This window comes from Tachysurus vachellii, chromosome 3, assembly GCF_030014155.1.
Source record: "Tachysurus vachellii isolate PV-2020 chromosome 3, HZAU_Pvac_v1, whole genome shotgun sequence".
Lineage (NCBI taxonomy): Eukaryota > Metazoa > Chordata > Actinopteri > Siluriformes > Bagridae > Tachysurus > Tachysurus vachellii.
This window is the reverse complement of record NC_083462.1, coordinates 35,974,153-36,001,791: the sequence shown is the minus strand read 5'-3', so window position 1 is coordinate 36,001,791 and position 27,639 is coordinate 35,974,153. Positions and strand designations below refer to the sequence as shown.

The following is a 27,639-nucleotide window of genomic DNA, read 5'->3' as shown; positions in this document are numbered from 1 at the left end:
GACAATATGATGGACTAATTAGTGAAGATTCATGACATAAATCCATTAACTGTATTCTTTTGTCAGAAGTGCTGCAGATTTGCAGACCTGTCTTGAGGACTTCAAAACCTATCCATGTTTTAAATTAAACACTTAAAGTGCATTTGAAGGTGACTTTATCTTGAACTTGAACTCTTGTCCTTCATTTCATCAGTCATTTCGTGTCAACCTCAGATTTCCATCCAATCTGATTTGTAAAGTAGAGAAAGTAGGCAGTACTGGTTTGCAGTATGTGGAGTATATCAGTATATATATCAGATACCACAGAACAGATCTAAAAGACACTGAGATAAGCTCAGATACAACACTGATACTTTAACTCCTTCACATTTCAGGTATGTTTTAATATTCTACTGAATTCTTAAGTTATTTCCTACCACTTGATGGGGAAAGTTTCCCAGAGCTTAACATGTGGGATTACAATATTTGAAGTTAACAAACAAGGTATAAATGAAAATGTTAATTCAATAAGAAATAAACAAATAAAAATTAACTATATATCAATGAGAGTTACACATGGAAAAGCTCTAATGTATACAATATTTAAAATTTATCATTATTCAGTGGAACTTTCTTGCTGAGTTTAAACCTGATGTAAGAAAAACATTTTTCACTGACTTACCTGTGAGTCTTAATAATCTTAATAAAAGAGTCCTAATAATCATATATTAGTAGCTGTGAACATCTGAACACTTCACACAGGACATAGAGGAGCGTTAAGATGAACTTTCTTATTCACTAATGTATTTCCAGTCTTTACTTAATACATAGTTCATTATCATTTATGATGTTTTATTTGTTGTATTTCTTGTGTTTATAAAAGTAATGATGTAATCCGTTTTAAAATGTGACTATAAATAAATCCTGTACCCAGTCCTGAACATCTGTCCTGAACATCTGTGATATTTGGAAATACAAATTTAAACATTAATACAATACAGTAAATTCATACTGAACTCTAATAATGTTAATATTAAATACAAAAATGTTAAATGTTCTACATGATGTGCAGTGTGCAGGTAAAGCATTGTATTTTATTTATAAATAATTATAAATATTTATTAAAACTATGATTACTAATTAAAAGCATTATTCTTGTATAAAAACCTGAATGAAAAACATGAATCTCCTTTTGTTCTACATTGTTGTTCATTTGTTAATGAAGTCATGTGTGTTTTGTTTTGATTCGTGTCTTGTCTCTGCCCCTGTCTTGTCATTGCCTGTTTCCTTCATGTATCATGACTAAACTCACTTGTTTTCAGTTTCCTTACTGATTTATGTATCTATTTAAACCCTCCTGTTCAGCCTGTGTTTCGCGCTGTGTGATCATAGTCTGCTTCAGATCTATTACCTGGTGTTTTATAACCTGTCTTTTCCTTTGCTCTCATTTGGATTTGTTTTCAGATATAATGAAAGATCTATTGTACATGTGTGTCAGAAAAATGTGGTGTGTCTTCGAGATAAAATTCAGACCCAAATTCAAGGATAGCTGAAAACACGATTTGTTAAACATAACATAGAAACACAACACAACAAAATTGGGAAGCACTGGGGAAAAAAGAAAAACGAAAACCAAGACCGAGCACGCAAAGACAATACAAAGCCAAGGATTGAAAGAGAAGACAATTAGACACATAAGGAACAGGTGTGCTGAGGTGGGAAGAAATAGACAAGGGTGGGTCAGACACATGATCACAAAATGTAAACAAAATCACATGGCAAAAATCCTGGAATAGATACTGACAGACCATTTAAACTAAACTAAACTTTAATATGAACTTAGAAAAACAGCTTGAGGAATGATATACTTACATTATTAACTGAACTGTTTAAATTCAGTTCTAATCATATGTAGTGGTACTGTACTTACAGTTATCAGTTTTACTGCTGATCAGAATTGCTGAGGGATTTTAATCACATTTCTTTTGTCTTAGTGAGTTTATCTACACATCAGTAATGGAGCACCGTCTCTTCATACTCCTGTTTTTCACAGGTGAGAGAAGTGTGTTTGTGTGTTCTTGTTTTGTAACAAAGAAAAATTTGAAAAGAAAAAAGATAGCACAATCAAATGAAAATTATGAGAAGAGTTAATAAGTAAAATTTGTGACAGCTAATATTGCATAACATGTTTAAAATCTATCCACAGGATTCGTTCCTTTCATCCTGTCTGTCCCTCGTCAGTACTATCTGATCCAGCAGGGGAAAACCTGGAGTGATGCTCAGGCTTACTGCAGAGCCACATACATTGACCTGGCTATCATCGACAGTAATGACAACATGGTCCGACTTCAGAATGAAGCACAGAGACAACAATTCAGTTCCAGTGCTTGGATTGGACTCTACAATCCCATCAACAGCTGGCGCTGGTCCATGGGGAATGTGTCAGTAGGAGCTTCATTGTGGAAACCAGGTGAACCCAACAACGGTGATGGACATGAGGAGTGTGGTATGACTTCTCCCTGGGGTTGGGCGGATGTGGTCTGTTCTAAGTTAATCCCCACTGTCTGTTTTGATGGTATGAATCTACATATTAATCACTTTCCTATTTGTCAGTAGAGAATGGAATTTTGTAATAAAATTTCAGAACAGTTTGTTTATAATATGCTAAATGAACTGAAGTGGAATATTTCTTGAAGTGAAGTATTCAAAAGAATAACTTGGAACACATTTCAGACACCTATCTTTATGTACTTTGACATTTCAGACAATTAGAAAATACTTGTTCAGTCTAACCAGGAGTCTCATTTATAAAGCATGCATACGCACAATACAGGGCTGGAAACGTACGTACGCCAGTTCCCACGCAAAGGTTGTGATCTCTAAAAAATAAACTTGACGGGAGAACCTGCGCACCTTTAAGCAAACTTTGAGCCGTGCGTATGCACAAAGGGAATTGACGACACAGATGGTGAGGTCCTGAACTGAAGTTAGATTGTAGAAAATAAATGTGAGAAGAACGATTATAATAATTAATTAATGACATTTAATTTTCACTCCATTTCATACATTATATCCACATTGTCATGAAGATTAAATCCAACAGTGTTATTTGTGCCGATTGTTTTAGGCTATATACATCTAGTAAAATCCAAACTTAATTCAAAATGTATTAAAAAAAAATGTAATAATAATCAGCGCTGCCTTACAGTCACATTGTCCACAACGGGAGCGCAGGAGGAGATGGTGCGACTACATGTGATACAGGATAGCATGAAATACCCTTTTATTAGAGAACTGCAGAACACAGTGTAAAAATGAAATATTTTCCTTAATGTACATATATCATAAAACGTCAATAAAAGCACAATCGCTACTCATCATCGGTCCTAACTATTATGGTGTTCATTACAAAACCGTCATGAAGAAGCATGTGTTCACTATAATATTTTTGTCTTAAATTTCGCCCACAAATTAATTCTGTGATTTTATCAAGGTGTTAACGATCAGTCTAATTGCTAGAAACATATAAATCCTCCGGTGACCCGGGTATGTAATGCTTCATGATGGCACTGCTGGCACTGTTGGAGGATTACGCTAATGGCAGAATAAGGAGAGAACGAGTTTTCAGGGACCATGATGATTTCCTGGCCCATGATGATGACTGGCTAATAAGCCGATTTAGATTCCCTAGAGCTGTGCTCTTGGATCTATGTGCTGAATTGGGTCCAGTATTAGAGAGGGCAACATGCCGGAACCATGCCATCCCAGTCCAAATACAAGTCCTCACCACTCTGGGGTTCTTGGCAACCGGCTGTTTCCAGCGGGAATTGGCAGACAGGTTAATTATTTATATAAAAAAACTATAAGTAATCCTCAACTTTGTCTCTAAGACCTTTTTGTATATGAAATAATGATTCTATTGGAATCTATCATCTCACCCTATAGGTCTGGTATATCACAGCCGTCCCTGAGTGCCATAATATCTGTCGTTTTAAATGGTATACTTAATATGGATAGTCGATACATTAGGTTCCCCTACACTGTGCGATAACAGGCCGAAATTAAAATGCAATTTGTGCATTTTAATGCAATATCTGGTTTCCCAAATGTAATCGGCGCAATTGACTGCACTCATGTTGCTATAAGGGCACCATCTGAAAATGAATTTGCTTATGTTAATAGAAAGCATGTGCATTCTATTAATGTGCAAATTATATGTGACTCCAACATGACCCTCACAAACATTGTGGCACACTGACACAATTGACGGCAGAAGCAATACTTTGCCACTCGCACTGCTTCTTTTTATTAGTGACCCCACTGCTGTGGTCACCAAATAACACAGTTTTCCAAGCCTCCACCTCCCCTACAAGTGTTTCAATCTCAGTGTCTGAGAAAGTAAGTTTTTCTCCTCTTTTCTCACCTGTCTCCATTATTTAAAGTAACAGAAATACACGTTTTCACTTTCTTGGATTAATTAATTGGCGGGTCACATGCCAGTTTTCCAGTTATATATGGGATTCCACTCTCATTTACATGCCGAACAGCATTCATGAGGTGATTTGCATTGACTATTTAAAAATGGGCGTGTACAGGGCGGGATATAAGGCTGGTTCACGTACGCACATCACACGGTTTTATAAATCGGAATAATCGGCGTACGCACGGTTTTATAAATCGGAATATTTTTTGCCGTACACCATTTTTGGCTTTTGGGCGCACGTAAACTATTAGTAGGGATCCTACGCACAGTTTTATAAATGAGAACCCAGGTCTAAATGTGTGCCAATTTCTTGCTGTTCTGTCAGCAATTTTTGAGAAATTTCCTTAGAGTTTTAATGTTGTAATCTGTATACCTTTTCATTTTTGAAGCATTAACATTGCCTTAATACTCACATTTCATCATGTGTTTTTTATTCTCACAGCCAGTAAAACTGGAAATCAGAGGTACATTTACGTTTCTACTACTATGACATGGCTTCAAGCTCAGACTTACTGTAGACAGCATCACACAGACTTGGCCAGCTCAAGAGATCTAACTGAAGACTCAGTTATAAAGGCACTGACCTTTGACTGGACTTGGTTTGGTCTGTTCAGAGACTCCTGGAAGGTGACAGACCAAATCAAATTTCTCTACCATCAGCTGGATGACTGGAAAACCTGATAATGCTCTGGGGAATGAAAACTGTGGTTATATAAATAACAGTCAGGCTGTTGATGCTCTGTGCTCAGACATAATGCCTTTCTTCTGTTATTCAGGTGTGTTAATGTTTTATTCAGTCTTACATTTAGGCAAATTAAACTGATTCCAGTGTGACAGTTTAAATGTATGTTACTCTTTGTATTTCTGCATTAGATGTCACAGGAAAACAACAAGCACTAAGAGTGAAGGTCCTATCCGATAAGGATGTGAATGATCCTGCAGTGATGTCGGCCATCTTGGAGCAGGTGGGTCTCATCCTCCACAAGACTTATAATGTACATTTCCCAGTATTCATCACTCTGACACATATAAACTGTATTGTAATTAGATTCTGACTGTTGTATTCAGTTTCTGTATCATGTATCATACAGGTGAGTCTCTATCCTGCATTATTTAGTAATAAAAGTCTTATTCTGTTCTTCAGATCAACCAGAAACTGAAGGATCATTCAGGGACAGAGAACCTCACAGTGAAATGGCGTAAACAATCAGATGGAGTTGTGTTTCACAAGCTGAAAGAAGAAAAAAATACTACAGTTGTAAATAATAAGTGTGACCTCTAAATCTATTTACCTCTAAGTTATCTTTGTTACCTTTAGATCAATGCTAATTTTGGATTAACTGTTTAGCTGTTATATGTACTATATTAGCATAATACTTATGTGTTAAATCTATTTCTATAACTAATAGTCAATAAAGAATGTATATTAAATTACTTTTTTATGTTGCTCTGGATAAGGGTGTTTGCCAAATGCCATAAATGTAAAGGTAAAATATCTCATTCACCATATTGTGAAGTATTGTGTGTTCCAAGCCTTCTTTATTGTTGATATTGGCTCATTGTGTATTGACCTGTTTTACTATTCTTGGTTTTTGGTTTCTGTTTAGCATTTATTTGCCACACTTCTTGTTTGCCCATGTTTTGAACTTTGCCTGAACTTTTTTCATGTTTGAATTGTCTGCTTGTGATTAATAAACGTCACATATTAATTCTAATAGACCTCCTAAAGTGGATTATTTTCACAGATGAACAAAGCTAAAAATGGACCAGCTCCCTCATACCTCAAGGCCCTTATCAGTCCTTGCACCTTGAGTCAGTGGCTAACTTCAAATGATGGTTGAAGACTTACCTCTTCATGAAATACTTGCACTTTCTTCCCTGTTTGTTGTATATATGGAAGAAAAAAAATTGTGTGTATTCAATGATAGAGACTTAAAAGCATTTTTGTTTGTCATGCTGGATAAGAGAATCTACCAAATGTCATAAATGTAAACAAACAGTGAAGAATTAATGCTGTATGTCAATATTTTATGCATAAAAAATTGAAGAAAAAAAAAAAACTCAAAATGTTAATAAATAGATAAATTAATTGCCAAAGTATCACACAAAGATACAAATAAAATAATGATTTGATAATGATATGAAAAGAAATGCTCACAGCCAACATGTTTTCAATATTAACTCTGAATCTCTGCTATGGGGACACGGTGGCTTAGTGGTTAGCACGTTCGCCTCACACCTCCAGGGTTGGGGGTTCGATTCCCGCCTTCGCCGTGTGTGTGTGTGTGTGTGTGTGTGTGTGTGTGTCATTTCTCCCCGTGCCTCAGGGGTTTCCTCCGGGTACTCTGGTTTCCTCCCCGGTCCAAAGACATGCATGGTAGTTAATCTCTGGAAAATTGTCTGTAGTGTGTGAATGAGAGAGTGTGTGTGCCCTGTGATGGGTTGGCACTCCGTCCAGGGTGTATCCTGCCTTGATGCCCGATGACGCCTAAGATGCCTGAAGCCTGCACAGGCTCCCCAGTAATTAAAAAAAGTAAAAAACAGTAATTACAACTGATTCTATCAGGAATATACACATACAACAAGCAGGGAAAAAGGTCTAGTTCAAGTATTTCAGAAAGAAGTTTGTCTTCACCGTGTTGAAGATGTGTTCGGACACGTAGGGGAAGTTCATTTCACCACCTCAGTGCCAGTAGACCTACAGATGTGGCCTTTAAAAATGCGCGTCTCGGAGGAAGAGGACTTGCCGCGAGTACTTCCGGTATTCTGGGGCAGTCTTTCGAAGGGGGGTCAAATGTTTGCCGCAGGAAATACAAAACCTGTAGAGGGCAGTCATGTTTCATGTAGGCTGACGAGTCGACAATATGTGTTATTTTCTTTTGCCGGTTACATAAACAGTTACATATTATTCATCCAAATCAGACTCAATGCGCATCATGTGTCTTATTTTTTTCTGTGCACTGAGAAGAGATGTAATGTGAGTCGTCGGACTATCTCCGCTGTCATGGCTGGCTTTTTGGTGCGGTGCGGTGCGGTGCGGTGTGTTGTGTTCCGGAAAAAATGCTTCTTTTGGTTTGTTGATGGTAAAAACAAATGAGATCTTGGTGCCAACTTTGGGGTTATTAGCGATAGTTTATCAGTATTGCAGCAAATAGTTTTTTTGTATTTCCAAATCGCTTTTAAATCTGAATAAAGAGTGTTATTTGGTGTAATTAGTGGTTTGTTTTTTATATATTATGGTGTAGTAGAGGATATGGCAAACAGCTCATCCTGAATGAAATCCCTCATTCCATATCTAAAGCATTTTGAGCGCAATATAAATGTATCATATTGTTATTCTTATTATATATGAATAATAAGCTAATTTATTTAATTTATTTAAGCTACATTTAAACAAACAATTTGTTTAAAAAATGTTTTTATAATTTTTTTGTTTAAATGTAGCTTAAATAAATTGATTGCGACCACTTACCTTAAAAAACTTGAGTAAATTGAATGAATAATTTTGTTCAGTGTGTGTTGTAAGATCTGTAAAGTGTTATCAGTCTGATGTAATCTGACTGCAGATCGTTTGACACATGAGGTCAATGTAAAGCGAGAGTGATAAGCTTTTGAATGGCTCTCGCGGAACTTTGATGTCATAGATTGATTTGCTAAATAAAATATGCATTATTTATGTCTCCCCACAGTCTTTATTTTAGCTGCTTCATAACATTTAGCCTTGATAGACCACTGACACAACCCCCAATACAGGGATTCAAAAGAAAACTGTTTTTTCCTGTTTTCACCGTGTTGTGGGGTGATTGCAGTTACTTTGTTTAAATGCTATTTCCTGCATAACTTAAAGGGTATTTCAGATGAATGTTTATAACATAAAAAATGGGTTGATATTGCATAACTTAATTTGACATATGTTGATAAAACCAACTTAAATTTACAGCAATGAGTGGAAAGTTATATGTAATCAACAAATGGTTAATACAAAGCACAAGCTTTTTCCTGGCATGTAATCTAATCTAATAGGCTGTCAAAATACAACAAAAATAACACATAATATACACCGACAGAATTCAGATGGCGGTTTATTTCCCGAGTTGATTTTCCAGCAGATCTCATCACCCTGATATCTTCGGAATGAAGCTTGCTTATCTTGGTCATTTTGAAATGTCTTCACTCTACATGTGGAAGGACTGTATTTATCTACAGAGATCTCACAGTGTCAGTAGGGGTGTGGAATAAGTGAGAATGGAAAATCGTAGATTAGTTTGATGAACTGATGAAACTGATCGAGTTATATAAATCATATAATAAAATATCTTTGTACCTTTTTTCCCTTTTTCAAAACAAATGATCTTTTGGTAAATATTTTAAACAGTCAGTGATATAATCAGAACAGAGAGACAAAAATGAAAATATGACAAATTAATACAACAGATACAGATATACTTTTTTTTGATTATCATAAACAGCTGTCATACAGTGGTTTTAAAATTGGGTCGCAGGTACAAAGCAGATACGTGTCTTTTCCCTGAACACAACTATGAACACAACTATGAACACAACTATTCATTCATTCATTCATCTTCTACCGCTTATCCGAACTACCTCGGGTCATGGGGAGCCTGTGCCTATCTCAGGCGTCATCGGGCATCAAGGCAGGATACACCCTGGACGGAGTGCCAACCCATCGCAGGGCACACACACACACACACACACTCATTCACGCACGCAATCACACACTAGGGACAATTTTCCAGAGATGCCAATCAACCTACCATGCATGTCTTTGGACCAGGGGAGGAAACCGGAGTACCCGGAGGAAACCCCCGAGGCACGGGGAGAACATGCAAACTCCACACACACAAGGTGGAGGCGGGAATCGAACCCCGACCCTGGAGGTGTGAGGCGAACGTGCTAACCACTAAGCCACCGTGCCCCCCTCTGAACACAACTATATTACAGCTAAATATATATTTTTTGAATAATAATAATAACTAGAACGGTACATTTCCTGAATAAAATGTGAATGGTGCTTGCACGTGGCAAGTTCCCTTCATCGTGCTGACTGTTTTGATATATGACATGTCCATGTTGTGCTAACTTTTTGATTTCGCTTATTTTGGGGGCGGGGCTACACGTGACGTCACGTGACGTGACCAAAACACGCGTGAGGCAGTTCCCCTCATCGGGCTGAGTGTTTTGATATATGACATGTCCATGTTGTGCTAACTTTTTGATTTCGCTTAATTTGGGGGCGGGGCTACACGTGACGTCACGTGACGTGACCAAAACACGCGTGAGGCAGTTCCCCTCATCAGGCTGAGTGTTTTGATATATGACATGTCCATGTTGTGCTAACTTTTTGATTTCGCTTATTTTGGGGGCGGGGCTACACGTGACGTCACGTGACGTGACCAAAACACGCGTGAGGCAGTTCCCCTCATCGGGCTGAGTGTTTTGATATATGGCATGTCCATGTTGTGCAAAATTTATGATTTCGCTTATTTTGGGGGCGGGGCTACACGTGACGTCACGTGAATACCCGGTGGGGTGCCAATACTTTTGGACAAAAGTGACTACTAAGTGTTTTGACATTTCATGTAAAAACTGCAGTCATTATGGAATTCTACTTTCTAATTATTATACTGCATAGAACAGTATTTTGGGGGCGGGGCTACACGTGACGTCAAAAGTGTATTGACTGGGGGCCAATACTTGTGGAATCATTGGATTGATAGTGTGGAGTTGATAGTTACATGTATTGAGAGTGTGCTTTACATCTACAGAGAGAATAAAAGAATTTTAAGAATTCCCCATTCAAGTCTATGGGAAAAAAAACCCCTTTGAGCTTCCGTACCGGGAATTCCGGAATTCCGATCGCTTATAAAAGTCATAGCACACCTGTCCTCAACGAGCCGGTCGATTTGACACCTCATTCATGGGTCTAGGACAAAAGCTGCGGGACAAGATAAGCGCCGAAAAAGTGTCCAAATCTCAAGTTCTTTATATCATTGGAATCCTTGGCTCATGACGTAAAAAAACGTATATCTCCAATTTCATTTCCGCCATTAAATTTTTTCGTTATAGCGCATTTTATCCGAAACCTACTTTTGCTAACTAGTCCTAGGTTTTTCGCCTGATCAAGACCAATCCAGTGCAGTAATATTCTCTGGAGTGTCAATGACAATAATCTTTGAAAAAAAGTCAAAATTTTGATTCAGGGTCCTTAAGGGGCCCCAAAACGTTTGGACTGTGAGGAGCCAGTTTTACTAAAACGTCAATAACTCAAGAACTAAATGAGCTATCAACACCAAACTTGGCACAGATGTGAAAGAGGTCAAACTGAGGTGACAGTTCAAAAACCGTGGCGATGGGCCACTTTGTGGCGCTATAACGGAAAAATCACTAAAAACAGCCATTTTTAAAATAAAAGCCCTCTAGCGCCCCAACAGTCCAAAAACCCAATTGTGCGCTGACTTGTAAGGCAAAGATTCTGATTCTGGTTCTGACTCGGAGTGGGTGGGGCCTAACCCGAAAATAGGCGGGGCTTGTCTTGAAATGGGTGGGGTTTTAACCGGTAACAATTCATTTGTAATATTTATAACACTAGCTTACTACCTTTATGTTTTTATGAAATATAGCAAAAACGTGTCAGACACACAGTGTTTAAAAAAGAAAAAAAATCTCCGACAGGCAGAGACGCAATGCGAGTCGCATTCTACCAAGCAAGCACCACGTCTGAACGAACCCACGTTTACCAGAACTCTACTGGTTAGTAAGTACGTATTATTAACGTTACAACCCGAAGTAAAAAGCTGAAGAAACCCTAAACGTTAACGGAAAAGACCCGCGAATCCGAGTGACTGAGGGAGAGACAGAGAGCTGTTCTGTGTGTGACTGTGAGTGAGCAGAGCGAGACACAGCAACACAATACATCTGTATGTGTGTAGGGGAGGGGCCTTGTGACTAGCCTATCACTGTAGGGGAGGGGCGCTGTGACTAGCCTATCACAGAACGCTGACACAATCAGCTAGCCAATGATGATTTTCATACAATCCGAGCACACATATTGACTCGTATTACTCGTATAATGCTCGTACTCGGCAGAAGTGCTTTATCCGTACCGGATACTCGTTTCAGCCAAGTATCCGGCTCATCTCTAATGGATATGTTGACTTTGTTTGTTTTAGGGAAAACTGGACGGGTGAGTACTTCACATGACATATGTTGTGGCACCCTCTGTAGCATGACATATGTAACATGACATGACATATATTGTCATGTCAATCCAAAGGCCTTAAATGCTTGAACTCGGGAAATGCTGCTTGCAGCTTTAATTATTACTACTATTAGAGTTCAAGCGCGAAGCGCTGGAAAAATATTGTTTTTGTTAGGATTTTTATTATTAATACTATTAGGGTTCAAGCGCGAAGCGCTGGAACACTATTGTATTTGCCCAGATTTTTATTATTATTATTATTAATATTCCGCCCTAGAAACGGTCGTGCAGCCCAAACCGTAAAGCCTAGAGAGCTCAAACTTGGTCAGATGGTAGTACTGGTCACAGTTAATCAGGGCCAAGGTTTCAGCAAAATCGGACAATTTGGGGCGCCTCAATGCGTTTGTGCCCATAACTCCTAAACTGTATGTCCAAATCTCAACTGCTTTATATCATTGGAATCCTTGGCTCATGACTTAAAAAACGTATATCTCCAATTTCATTTCCGCCATTAAATTTTTTCGCTATAGTGCATTTTGTCCGAAACCTACTTTTGCTAACTAGTCCTAGGTTTTTCGCCTGATCGAGATCAATCCAGTGCAGTAATATTCTCTGGAGTCTCAATGTCAATAATTTTCGAAAAAAAGTCGAAATTTTGATTCAGGGTCCTTAAGGGGCCCCAAAACGTTTAGACTGTTAGGAGCCAGTTTTACTAAAATGTCAATAACTTAAGAACTAAATGAGCTATCAACACCAAACTTGGGACACATGTGAAAGAGGTAAAACTGAGGTCACAATTCAAAAACCGTGCCGATTGGCCACTTCGTGGTGCTATAACGGAAAAATCACTAAAAACAGCCATTTTTAAAAAAAAGCCGTCTAGCGCCACCAACAGTCCAAAAACCCAATTTTGTGCTGACTCATAAGGCAAAGATTCTGATTCTAGAAGTCCTGCCTACTTCCGGGTTAGGCCCCACCCACTCCTAACCCGGAAGTAGGCGGGATTTGTCTTGAAATGGGCGGGGCTTTAACCGGTAATAATTAATTTGTAATATTTATAACACTAGCTTAATACCTTTATGTTTTTATGAAATACAGCAAAAACGTGTCAGACACTCAGTGTCTGGTTACTGGTTAGAGACAGCTGAAGGTTTAAAAAAGAAAAAAAATCTCAGATAGGCAGAGACGCAATGTGAGTCGCATTCTACCAAGCAAGCACCACGTCTGAACGAACCCACGTTTACAAGAACTCTACTGGTTAGTAAGTACGTATTATTAACGTTACAACCCGAAGTAAAAAGCTGAAGAAACCTTAAACGTTAACGGAAAAGACCCGTGAACCCGAGTGACTGAGGGAGAGACAGAGAGCTGTTCTGTGTGTGACTGTGAGTGAGCAGAGCGAGACACAGCAACACAATACATCTGTATGTGTGTAGGGCAGGGGCGCTGTGACTAGCCTATCACAGAACGCTGACACAATCAGCTACCCAATGATGATTTTCATTCAATCCGAGCACAGATATTGACTCGTATTACTCGTATAATACTCGTACTCGGCAGAAGTGCAGCAGTCCGAGTATCCGGCTCATCTCTAATGGATATGACTTTGTTTATTTTAGGGAAAACTGGATGGGTGAGTACTTCACATGACATATATTGTGGCACCCTCTGTAGCATGACATATGTAGCATGACATGACATATATTGTCATGTCAATCCAAAGGCCTTAAACGCTTGAACCCGGGAAATGCTGCTTGCAGCTTTAATTATTATTATTATTATTATTATTATTATTATTATTATTATTATTATTATTCCGCCCTAGAAACGATCGTGCAGCCCAAACCGTAAGGCCTAGAGAGCTCAAATTTGGTCAGATAGTAGTACTGACCACAGTTACTCAGGGCCAAGGTCTCAGCGAAATCGGCCAATCTGGGGCGCTTCAGCGCCCCTCAACGCGTTTGTGCCCATAACTCCTAAACCGTATGTCCAAATCTCAAGTGCTTTACATCATTTGATAGGTCTCCACATAGTGAACAACTTTGTTTCTTGGACCAATGCTGTCAATCAAATTGTTCATTAATTATTCTTGATCATGTGAAAAACGTACTTTTGCGAACTAGTCCTAGGTTTTTCGCCTTATCGAGACCAATCCAGTGCAGTAATATTGTCTGGAGTCTCACTGTCAATAATTATGGAAAAAAAGTTGAAATTTTGATTCAGGGTCCTTAAGGGGCCCCAAAATGTTCGGTCTGTGAGGAGCCAGTTTTACTAAAATGTCAATAACTCAAGACCTAAATGAGCTATCAACACCAAACTTGGGAGACATGTAAAAGAGGTCAAACTGACATCACAGTTCAAAAACTGCGGCGATTGGCCACTTGGTGGCGCTATAACGGAAAAATCACTAAAAACAGCCATTTTTAAAAAAAGCCCTTTAGCGCCACCAACAGTCCAAAAACCCAATTTTGTGCTGACTCGTAAGGCAAAGATTCTGATTATCAGAATCAGAATCTTAAGAATTCGATTATTTGCTGACTCGTAAGGCAAAGATTCTGATTCTCAGAATCAGAATCAGAATCTTAAGAATTCGGTCACTTTGTGTATGTGACTTGCGGGTCACTCGTTCTGTATCTGGGTGCTTGTGTTTCTTCGCTTTATGGATATGACTTTGTTTATTTTAGGGAAAACTGAACAGGTGAGTACTTCACATGACATATATTGTGGCACCCTCTGTAGCATGACATATGTAGCATGACATGACATATATTGTGGCACCCTCTGTAACTTGTGGGTCACTTTGTGTATGTGAAAATCCTTTAAGGCCTTAAACTCCCTAAAGGCCTTAAACGCTTGAACCCAGGAAATGCTGCTTGTCCTAAACCCCTAAAACCCCTATGTCCAAATCTCAAGTGCTTTATATCATTGGAATCCTTGGCTCATGACTTAAAAAACGTATATCTCCAATTTCATTTCCGCCATTAAATTTTTTCGCTATAGCGCATTTTATCCGAAACCTACTTTTGCTAACTAGTCCTAGGTTTTTCGCCTGATCAAGACCAATCCAGTGCAGTAATATTCTCTGGAGTCTCAATGACAATAATTTTTGAAAAAAAGTCGGAATTTTGATTCAGGGTCCTGTGACTAGCCTATCACTGTAGGGGAGGGGCGCTGTGACTAGCCTATCACAGAACGCTGACACAATCAGCTAGCCAATGATGATTTTCATACAATCTGAGCACAGATATTGACTCGTATTACTCGTATAATACTTGTACTCGGCAGAAGTGCTTTATCCGTACCGGATACTCGTTTCAGCCAAGTATCCGGCCCATCTCTAATGGATATGACTTTGTTTATTTTAGGGAAAACTGGACGGGTGAGTACTTCACATGACATATGTTGTGGCACCCTCTGTAGCATGACATATGTAGCATGACATGACATATATTGTCATGTCAATCCAAAGGCCTTAAACGCTTGAACCCGGGAAATGCTGCTTGCAGCTTTAATTATTATTATTATTATTATTATTATTATTATTATTATTATTATTATTATTAATATTATTATTATTATTATTCCGCCCTAGAAACGATTGTGCAGCCCAAACCGGAAGGCCTAGAGAGCTCAAACTTGGTCAGATGGTAGTACTGGTCACAGTTACTCAGGGCCAAAGTTTAAGCGGAATCGGACAATTTGGGGCACTTCAGCGCCCCAAAACGTGTTTGTCCCCATAACCCCTAAACCCCTAAAACCCCTATGTCCAAATTTCAAGTGCTTTATATCATTGGAATCCTTGGCTCATGACTTAAAAAACGTATATCTCCGATTTCATCTCTGCCATTAAATTTTTTCGCTATAGTGCATTTTGTCCGAAACCTACTTTTGCGAACTAGTCCTAGCTTTTTTGCCTGGTCGAGACCAATCCAGTGCAGTAATATTCTCTGGAGTCTCACTGTCAATAATCTTCGAAAAAAGTCGAAATTTTGATTCAGGATCCCTAAGGGGCCCCAAAACGTTCGGACTGTGAGGAGCCAGTTTTACTAAAATGTCAATAACTCAAGAACTAAATGAGCTATCAATACCAAACTTGGCACACATGTGAAAGAGGTCAAACTGAGGTCACAGTTCAAAAACCGTGGCGATTGGCCACTTCGTGGTGCTATAACGGAAAAATCACTAAAAACAGCCATTTTTAAAAAAAGCCCTCTAGCGCCACCAACAGTCCAAAAACCCAATTTTCTGAAGAATCGAATTCTTAAGATTCTGATTCTGATTCTGAGAATCGCCGCGGTTTTTGAACTGTGACCTCAGTTTGACGTCTTTCACATGTGTCAGAGGTCAAACTGAGGTCACAGTTCAAAAACCGTGGCGATTGGCCACTTGGTGGCGCTATAACTTGCCGGTCACTTTGTGTATGTGACTTGCGGGTCACTCATCTGGATGCTTGTGTTTCTTCGCTTTATGGATATGACTTTTGTTACGGCCTAAGCCTTGATTTATGATTATTGATGTGTGTTTCCGTTCTATTGACTGGGTCTTCCTTTTCTTTTTTTTATGGTAAGCTCCGCCCCTGCACACCTGCGGCCCATTTCTGATTGACGCGCCAGGTGGGGATAAAAGGGGGGCCGACGTCGTACCTGAGGGGAAAGAACTCCTGTCGCCAGGCCACTGCGACTACCAGTCTTTAGCTCTCTGTGAGAGCGGTACACACTTGAGGGGAAGCTCTTTTTGGCCATCAGATTCGTGCTGACGCCCGGTGGTGTTGAACTGAGCTTCGTGTGTGCGTCTTGTTGCCCAGCCATTGCTGATACGCTGTGTGTCCTTTTCTGGGTTCATTTGTATTCTCCTTTTGTTTTTGTGTATGTGTTTGGGGTGTGTTTTATGTGATAATTCCTAGTTGCCCATGATGCGTGAGTGCAGCTAAATAATAAACCGACAAAACTGTCCTTTTTGACTCGCGTGTCCTTTTATGTTACTTGCCCCCTCCTCTACGAGCATTATTGAAAGTGGGGGTTCGTAACACTTTGTTTATTTTAGGGAAAACTGGACAGGTGAGTACTTCACATGACATATATTGTGCAACACATTGGTAAGCTTTTCTGTATTAGAGACACTAGGTTAGGAGCGGGTGCCACCCTCTGTAACTTGCGGGTCACTTTGTGTATGTGAAAAACCTTAACTCCCTAAAGGCCTTAAACACTTGAACCCGGGAAATGCTGCTTGCAGCTTTAATTCTTCTTCTTCTTCTTCTTCTTACGGACACTTTTTCGGCGCGTAACTTGTCCCGCAGCTTTTGTCCTAGACCCAAGAATGAGGTGTCAAATCGAACGGCTCATTGAGGAGAGTTGTGCTATGACTTTAATAAGCGATCGGAATTCCGGAATTCCCGGTACGGAAGCTCAAAGAGGTTTTTTTTTCCCATAGACTTGAATGGGGAATTCTTAAAATTCTTTTGTTCTCTCTGTAGATGTAAAGCACACTCTCAATACATGTAACTATCAACTCCACACTATCAATCCAATGATTCCACAAGTATTGGCCCCCAGTCAATACACTTTTGTCCAAAAGTATTGGCACCCCACCGGGTATGCACGTGATGTCACATGTAGCCCCGCTCCCAAAATAAGCGAAATCATAAACATGGACGTGTCATATATCAAAACACAGCCCAATAAAGGGAAGTGCCTCACGTGTGTTTTGGTGACGTCACGTGACGTCACGTGTAGCCACGCCCCCAACATAAGCGAAATCATAAATTTTGCACAACATGGACGTGTCATATATCAAAACACTCAGCCGAATGAGGGGAAGTGCATCACGCGTGTTTTGGTCGCGTCACGTGACGTCACGTGTAGCCCCGCCCCCAAATTAAGCGAAATCAAAAAGTTAGCACAACATAGACATGTCATATATCAAAACACTCAGCACAATGAGGGGAACTGCCTCACACGTGTTTTGGTCACGTGACGTGACGTCACATGTAGCCCCACCCCCAAAGTAAGCGAAGTCAAAAAGTTAGCACAACATAGACATGTCATGTATCAAAACACTCAGCCCGATGAGGGGAACTGCCTCACGCGTGTTTTTGTCACATCACGTGACGTCACGTGTAGCCCTGCCCCCAAAGTAAGCAAAATCAAAAAGTTAGCACAACATGGACATGTCATATATCAAAACACTCAGCACGATGAGGGGAACTTGGCACGTGCAAGCACCATTCACATTTTCTTCAGGAAATGTACATTCTAGTTATTATTATTCTTCTTCCGGACACTTTTTCGGCGCGTAACTTGTCCCGCAGCTTTTGTCCTAGACCCATGAAAGAGGTGTCAAATCGACCGGCTCATTGAGGGGAATTCACTAGTTGAATATTGCAAGAGCCAAGTCATATTATAAATAGTATTTTATATTTGAAAATGGATAAAGAGGAATCTGAGGGAGGCAGTTTAAACAGTAACTGCAATCACCCCACAACATGGTGAAAACAGGAAAAAACGGTTTTCTTTTGAATCCCTGAGAGGAGATCGATTAGTATTGGGGGTTGTGTCAGTGGTCTATCAAGGCTAAATGTTATGAAGCAGCTAAAATAAAGACTGTGGGGAGACATAAATAATGCATATTTTATTTTTTATAAATAATGCATAATTATTTTTTTTTAATAAATCATATTTTATTTTAAACGTGCACACATGGACATGAGGGTGATGTCGTTTTTTTTTAATAAATGAATATATTACGAGTGTAGGGCAGGGGTGGTTCTAGGATTTCATCTTTAGGGGGTTTTAGCCCTCAGAGAGAATTTAAAAGAAGAGTTATATTATATATTATATGACAACTCTGGTAATAGGAATAGTGAAATTTCACTGCTTTTGGTTGCCGTCTTTGCGTCTTTCCGCCGATTAACGTTATAGATAAACTCCTCCAGCTCTGACTGCGCGTGCTTGCTGCGTGTACCTGTGCTTCTCCGTTCAAATAAAGCAGACAGCTGAAGACGCACTTTTGAAAGACTACAACGGATGTGCGTAAAAGCAAAGTAAAAAAAATCGCTCTTGGATCAAACTGATAAATAATTTTCTTTCCCATCGAAGACATGTCCTGCATTTTAACGTACTTTTTATTGTTTATTTATGAAAGTAAAAATTATCCTTATAGTTTTAGGGTGGCTGAGATCACACACAGGGGGGGCAGAAGCCACCCTAAAAAAGGTCTAGAACCGTGTAGGGGCATCTGTATTCGGCCTGAACGTAATGAAACAGGCGTATTGTTTACATGTATTTGACTGCATGCAGCACTGCGCAGACAAATCAATCTATGACATCAAAGTTCTGCGAGAGCCATTCAAAAGCTTATCACTCTCGCGTTATATTGATCTCATGTGTCAATCGATCTGCGCCGCGCAGGTTGCTAATCTCTCTATTGTGATATATCAGATAAAAAATGCTAAATTAGTACATAACTACATAAGAACAACCTCTATATTGCGATATGCTCAATGCAAATAATCAGACTAAAAGTCATGTGTTAAACAGTGTTTATTGTTTAGAGAACATGAACTGGAGCTTATTTTTAATAAAATAAAAATACCTCAGCATCACATATTGTATTTAGATAACATTGTATTTTATAAAATATATAAATAATGACTTAAACACGATATAGAAAACTAAAACAGATATTTATTGACTGATAAAACTTTACAGATCTTACAACACACACTGAAAAAAATCATTCATTCAATTTACTAAATTTATTTAAGGTAAGTGGTCGCAATCAATTTATTTTAGCTACATTTAAACAAAAAAGTTATAAAAAAAATTTTTTAACAAATTTTTTGTTTAAATGTAGCTTAATTAAATTAAATAAATTAGCTTATTATTAATATATAATAAGAATAACAATATGATACATTTATATTGCGCTCAAAATGCTTTAGATATGGAATGAGGGATTTCATTCAGGATGAGCTGTTTGCCATATCCTCTACTACACCATAATATATAAAAAACAAACCACTAATTACACCAAATAACACTCTTTATTCAGATTTAAAAGCGATTTGGAAATACAAAACAAACTATTTGCTGCAATACCGAAAAACTATCGCTAATAACCCCATCAACAATGATGTTTACCATCAACAAACCAACAGAAGCATTTTTTCCGTAACAGACACCGCACGTCGACTGAGGAAATCCAAAGTTGCATCGAGTGGTACCAAAAAGCCAGCCGTGACAGCGGAGATAGTCGCAGATGTGACTGTTTATGTAACCGGCAAAAGAAAATAACACATATTGTCGACTCGTCAGCCTACATGAAACACGACTGCCCTCTACAGGTTTTGTATTTCCTGCGCTGAACAATTTGACCCCCCTTTGATAGAGTCTCTCAGAATGCCGGAGGTCCCCGCGGCATTCTTCTCTCCGAGGTGGGCTTTTTAAAAGGCCACATCTGTACGTGCCGAAGGTTTGTCCGGCACAATAGTAATAATGTTGCTTTGCAAGCACCATTAATAAGTATGCAAGAGAATAAGAATGTTGCTTTAGCAAGCACCATTAATAATAATTATGCAAGAGAACAAGAATGTGCTTTAGCAAGCACATTAACTAGAACGTACATTTCCTGAAGAAAATGTGAATGGTGCTTGCACATGGCAAATTCCGGAGGCTAGTCGAGACGAGCATGTGACATCATCTGAATACTCTTGAGGATGTTTTCCTCATTGTGCTGAGTGTTTTAATATGTCACATGTCCATGTTGTGCTGATTTTTTTATTTTCACGTGACATCACGTGACGTCATCAAAATACATGTGAGGAAGTTACCCACATTGTTGTGAGTGTTTTGATATGTCACATGTCCATGTTGTAAAAAGTTTTTTGATTTTGCATATTTTGGGGGCGGGGCTGCGGCACAACCGAAAGGCCAGTTGGTACACCAATTTAAAAGTTTGTTCAGAGTATCACCCTAAAGGAGCTGGCCGAGTTTGGTGTAGATAGTTCGAAAGCTTGCCGAGTTATAAACCTCCAAAGTTTATAATAGGAGTCTATGGGAAACAAGGCCACTTTGAGACCCAGTACCGGAAGTACCGGTACTCAGATCGCTTAGAAAAGTCATAGCACACCTCTCCTCAATGAGCCGGTCGATTTGACAACGTCATTCATGGGTCTAGGACAAAAGCTGCGGGACAAGTTACGCGCCGAAATTTTGTCCGGCACAATAGTAATAATGTTGCTTTGCAAGCACCATTAATAATAATAAGTATGCACGAGAACAATAATTGCTTTGCATTTAATTCTACAAAGCCAACATAATAAATTCACTTAACACATGAATTTGCAAAATAGAAATAGAACATCACGTGACGTCACGTGACGTGAGCACAATACACATGAGGCAGTTTCCCTCATTGGGCTGAGTGTTTTGATATATCACATGCCCATGTTGTGCAATTTTTTTTATTTTCACGTGACATCATGTGACATCATGTGACATCATCAGAATACACGTGAGGAAGTTCCCCTCATTGTTGTGAGTGTTTTGATATGTCACATGTCCATGTTGTAAAAGGTTTTTTAATTTTGCATAATTTGGGGGCGGGGCTGCGGCACAACCGGAAAGCCAGTCGGTACACCAATTTAAACTTTGTTCAGAGTATCACCCTAAAAGAGCTGGCCGAGTTTGGTGTAGATAATTCAAAAGCTTGCCGAGTTATAAACCTCCAAAGTTTATAATAGGAGTCTATGGGAAACAAGGCCACTTTGAGACCCAGTACCGGAAGTACCGGTACTCAGATCGCTTAGAAAAGTCATAGCACACCTCTCCTCAATGAGCCGGTCGATTTGACAACGTCATTCATGGGTCTAGGACAAAAGCTGCGGGACAAGTTACGCGCCGAAATTTTGTCCGGCACAATAGTAATAATGTTGCTTTGCAAGCACCATTAATAATAATAAGTATGCACGAAAACAATAATTGCTTTGCATTTAATTCTACAAAGCCAACATAATAAATTCACTTAACATATGAATTTGCAAAATAGAAATAGAACATCACGTGACGTCACGTGACGTGAGCACAATACACATGAGGCAGTTTCCCTCATTGGGCTGAGTGTTTTGATATATCACATGCCCATGATGTGCAATTTTTTTTATTTTCACGTGACATCATGTGACATCATGTGACATCATCAGAATACACGTGAGGAAGTTCCCCTCATTGTTGTGAGTGTTTTGATATGTCACATGTCCATGTTGTAAAAGGTTTTTTAATTTTGCATAATTTGGGGGCGGGGCTGCGGCACAACCGGAAAGCCAGTCGGTACACCAATTTAAACTTTGTTCAGAGTATCACCCTAAAAGAGCTGGCCGAGTTGGTGTAGATAATTCAAAAGCTTGCCGAGTTATAAACCTCCAAATTTTATAATGGGAGTCTATGGAAAAAAGGCTATTTTGAGACCCGGTACTAGAAGTACCGGTACTCAAATCCCTTACAAAAGTAATAGCAACAACGTCAGACCAGGGTCAACAACATATCCGAATTTGGTTCATCTGGCTCAAAAGCCCTAGGAGGAGTTACTCTTAATAAATTTTTGTCTAAGCTTAAATAGGAAAACAGAATGTTGGCTTCTACAAAACCAACATAATTATTCACTATTAGCCACTATACAGCGCTATTGCCCCAGTAATAACTTAACTAGCATCTAACACTAGTCTTGCTACTAGTATGGGCGATTGCAACAACAAGCTAACCTTTAAACATGCTTATGCTTCTCATTACACATGACCAGAATTTAGTACACATATATAAACGTGATGCTCACAATTAGTAATGCACATAAACAGTAGCATAATGTGTATCTTAACCATAAATAAATGTAACTTACAGTCTCAAGGACACACATATCCGAACAAACAATAATTTGCCGCGTCCGTAGCGACTGAACTAGTCCGAACTTCTCTGGGCAGGCATATAACTCCGCCCACATATTACGTCACCAACAAACCAGCAGGGTATTTTATACCTAACCCTAACCCAAGGCTTGTGCCGACTTTGCCACTACTGCATCTCACACACACACACTACTCGCTACACAGTACTCACCAAACACTCAATGGTCACTCAAATCACACAACATACAACATAAAGAAATAACCAAAAGATAAGAGTTTTTACTCACACTTGCATTATACTCACACACTCGCTCAAACACTCGCATGCAGACAGAGAGAGAGAAAGAGAGAGAGAGAAAGGTTTGAGGTTTAACAATACTTTTATCCGTTATTTGCCAGACACAAACGTGTGCTTCACAATTTTTCATCATGGGTCTTCCCTAGTGTATAATTAAAAACAATTTAAAAATAAATAAATAAATAAATAAATAAATAAATAAATAGGCAAAGAATAAAAGAAAAAAGCTGCAAACATTTCACCCATTTAAAATAAGTATATGCTTAATCAACCGCTAAAAGGTTAAAGAAAATCCAAGGTTAAAAACAAATTGATTCTCATGAACTGTGCATAAAACCTCATTCACACACCAAGTTGCTGAACTTACTGGGAATGCACCTATTTTCAGGGATTTCAGAACAGCGTAACAGATATTGCGTCATCGGGTAGGTGTGGCCTATTTGATAATCTAACCCTAACCCTAACCATAACCGTAGTTTTTGGTTGTTTATGTAAATCTTACGGTTCTTTTCACTTTCAAAAAAAGAACATTTTTCCAAGACCTCCAGAAACACGCCCACTTTACATCGTGGTAACGAAACCCCTGGAATTTAGTGAATGCCATGAAACCTCATTCACACACCATGTTTCATAAAATCCCATTGCATTGCTGGTCAGCTTGTAGCAAGCAAATTTAATCTTTATCCTAGCTGCTACTAGCCACTTGCAGAGAAGCTCTGGATCTACAGTAGCTCGTTGTAACCCTTTTTTTTCTGATCAGATATTTCAATAAAACCAGTTTCACTATTTCACTCCACCTATAAAAACCTTCTCTGAGATTACTTCATCTGATTTTTGAAAAATGCTCCTGAGTAGCTTAAAAAGACCTTTTAATTTCGGGCATCTTAAAAACAAGTGTTCTATGTCTTGCTTTACCCCACAGAACCTACACTCTTCTACGCTTCTCTACAGGGGGTTTATACAGGGTCCTCCACCTGTCTCACACAAGAACATCTGGGCTCAACATCCCTGGCCACCTTGAGACTTTGTGTCTCCTCAAGGAATCATCGTGCAGCACTTTCACCGTTATTTGGTACATGGCTTTCTTAGACATGTCTTTAAGGAGGTTCAACTGTGGCGTCTTGAAAGACAAAAATGGAGCCTGTGAATTCGTCCTCTTCCTCCGCTCTCACTGAAGGAAGAAATCGAATTCCCAGAAACTCCATGTCGTTCCTCCTGTCATGAGTAGTCCCACGTCTCTGTCCAATGTACATTTTGTAGCTGCTTAGTAGTGAATTGTACAGTTCTTCCTGCAGTTTTGCTGTTAGACGCAAAGATCTCAGCCCCCTCACTGCTTTCAGCTCTTCCGTTGGTATCCAGCCTACTTTATCTAGTAGGTGGCCCAGCTTTGTGATGTTGTTGTCTAGTAAGCACCTGCGTATGCTCACCGAGGACAGCAGTCTCGATTTTATTAAAGAGTTGAAGAAGAGTGTTCTTCCAGAGTCCATTGCTCTAGATTGTCCATGATTGTCTGTTCTTGTTACCGTTTTCCATGTGTGCAGCACGGATCTGTAATAAGTAGTCAACTCGGATAAGCTCAACTCTTCCAGCTTCATTAAGAACAGATGTTTGCCTAGCTTGAGGCCTCCTACTCTCCTCAGGATGGCGTTTGCAGTTTTCTCCCACACCACATCTTTGTGGTATAGGAGTCTCTGCACAGCTTGTATCCGGAAGGCACGGATTTTGCTCCTCATGTCTACCAGCCCTTGCCCACCTTCCTGTAATGGCAGGTAAAATACTGCAGCACCCAGCCAGTGTTGTCCACTCCAAAAGAAGTCCACTATTCTTCTTTGTATGTTAGAAACCAGTTCTTCAGGTGGTCCATAATAATAGTTCTGTGCCACAGAGTTGAGGCAGCCAGGTTGTTTATTATCAGAACTCTTCCTCTGTAAGACAAATGTGGTAATAGTCATTTCCACTTGGACAATCAGGCAGACACCTTTTCCAGCAGCCCCTTCCAATTTTCTTTCTGGAATTGTTCATTTCTTTAAAAAAAAAACAGGATTTTTAGTCCATCTCTTCTCCACTGTAGCCCTCCTAGAAATTGTGGAACGGCTCTGTGCTCATAAAACATAAAACCTTCATTTTTTTGACCGGTTTACCCATGCAGACGAAGCTTTTTCATATGTCCCAATGGTCTTTTTTAAAAATGTAATGTCTTTTTTCTCGGTGATAAAAACAGAAATGCCATCCGCATAAGCTACTAAGACCACCTTAAAATAAACATTAACTTTTGGTATTAAAGTCCCTTTCAGTGTTGCTCTGAGCCTACATAGTAGGGGTTCGATGACAAGACTGTATAACTGTCCAGAAAGTGGACAACCCTGCCTAATACCTCTTGTCACCAGTACTGGGGCACTTATACCTCCCCCTGCTTTAACCATCACACATACCTCAGAGTACAGAAGTTCTAAATAGGATATAAAAACTTCTCCAAAGCCAAAGTGTTTCAACACATTAAAAAGGTACCCATGGTCTACCTGATCAAAAGCTTTTTCCTGATCTAGTGACAGGATTCACAGTTTATTCTTATTTAGCTGATTACAATTGATTATGTCACTTAATTAAAAAAAAGGTTATCTATTGTAGACCTTTCTGGGATGCAATAAGTTTGATCATTTTTGATAACTGAATCAAAAACAAGTTTCAGTTTATTGGCTAGGCACTTGGAGAAGATTTTATAATCTGAACACAAAATTGACCTCCAGTTCATTAAAAGTCCCAAGTCTCCTTTTTTTTGGGAGCAGTGATAGGACTGCTCTCCGACAACTTACAGGGAGTGTTTTACTCTGCATGCATTCTGATAAAACCTCATGTAAGTCTTGTCCCTTTAAAATCCAGAAATGTTGATAAAAGTCCACGAGTAATCCATCTATTCCATGTGATCGTCCCTTGGATAGCTGAGACATTACCTCTGTAAGCTCCTGAAGTGTAATGGTCCAGTCTAATTCCTGCTTTTGAGTTTGCAGTATTTGTGTCAGGTCTTTGAATAAATCCTCAGCATATTCAGCATCACAGCTCTCAGCACTGTATAACTCTCTGTAGAGGTTACTTGCTAGTCTCCTCATTACCACAGGGTCAGATGTGATGGATCCATCAGGGTGACAAAGATGGCACATTGTCTTCTGCTGAACACTTTTTTTTCTCCAAATTAAAAAATAAAGTACTGGGAGCTTCTGTGTCTTTAATGGAGAAGTATCTTGCTCTTATCAGTGCCTCTTTATATTGTTCCTGTAACAGGGAGCTGAGTTTGCGTTTGATGGTCAGTCAATGATGTTTGCGTCCATGATGCGTTTTTCTAAGAATTCAATGTCTCTTTGTAGAGACTGCACTGACACTGACTATAATTCTGACACATCCCACCACTGGCTAAGACTTTTAAAATAACCCTTCTTCATTCTCCAGCTATACCAGAAAGTTTTAAATATCTCACAAAAAGAAACATCTTGTAATAATTTAACATTAAAAACCAATAATAGTTTTCTTTCAATATATTTATATCTAATAAAACCATGTGATGATCTGAAAACCCATTGGGTGCAATAACAACATTCATCACATTGTTATTCTAGATCTTTTTTTAAATAAAACAAGTCTAACGTTCCACTAACTGCTCCACTGACCCGGTTATCATTTACTTTATGCCAAGTATACTGCCTTATACCTTTGTCTATTTCTCCAAGTATCAGTCATTTGGGTTTATTTGATAATCGTGGATAAAAAGATACTATTAGTATACTATAAAATATATATAAAAGATATTTTTTTATATACTATAAAAGATATTTTTGTCCAGAGTAAAATCAGTGGTACAGTTCAGGTCACCCCCAATATAACACACTTTCATCATATTTCTGAACCAACTTCTAAAAAAGAGAATCTTTCTCTCTGGGCCAATGTTAGGAGCATAACCATTTATAAAAACAAAAACTGCACCTTTATATTCTACTTTTGCTAGTAACAATATTCCTTTAACTATTTCCTTTACCTTTAAAATGTTGTTTACATGTTCAGAAAATAAAATTGCAACCCCAGCACTGTTTCTTGTCCAATGACTCATGGAAATGTTCCCTTTCCACCACATTCCCCATTCTACTTCATTATCAGTGTCAGTGTTTCTTGTAAAAAAAAAAATATATATATATAACATTGAGTTTTTTTAATACTTATAAACTCCATTAGTCTCCATTAATGTTTAATGTTCCTATTTTAAACACCTCAATAAGAAAAAGGAAAAAAAAAGATAGAGACAGAAAGGAGACAGTAAAGTAAAACTGACACCAGATGTGATGTATCCATTTAACTATTTTATTTTACTTTGATTTTCCTTAGTTCTGTTACCATCTTTTTCTGTCTTCTTTTTATCCAGAACTTCATGGCTCACTGTCTTTTGTAACAGCACTGCTGATGCTATGAATTTATCTAGATACGGAAAAAAGTCCTTCACATCAACCACTTTGCCAAATGTTACATCCAGAAAATCATTAATGTCTTTCAGAGAGTGTCTTCTATTTCCTGTGACCTGACATCAGAAATCTCAGACATTGTGTCTTCATCCCTCATTTTGGCATCAACAGAGTCTTCAGCTTTTAACCTGTCTTCTCTGGCACCAGTTTGACTTCACCGACTTCAGCTAATTCACTCAACACAATTTTCCTCTGATTCTGCCATTTCAGTATTCATGCTCACAGTGATCTCATCTCCGTTATCACATGGATTCTTTG

General features: G+C 38.9%; 1 protein-coding gene across 1 annotated transcript; it reads left to right on the top strand.

The window, feature by feature from the left end:
* The first annotated feature begins 339 nt into the window (after positions 1-339).
* On the top strand, positions 340-23,897 carry LOC132842452 (E-selectin-like). Its single transcript, XM_060865124.1, has 5 exons — positions 340-374; positions 1,974-2,032; positions 2,186-2,485; positions 5,336-5,427; positions 23,799-23,897. The coding sequence occupies exons 2-5, from the start codon at positions 1,996-1,998 to the stop codon at positions 23,895-23,897; spliced, it is 528 nt and encodes a 175-aa protein (XP_060721107.1). The 5' UTR covers positions 340-374; positions 1,974-1,995.
* The last annotated feature ends 3,742 nt before the right edge of the window (positions 23,898-27,639 follow it).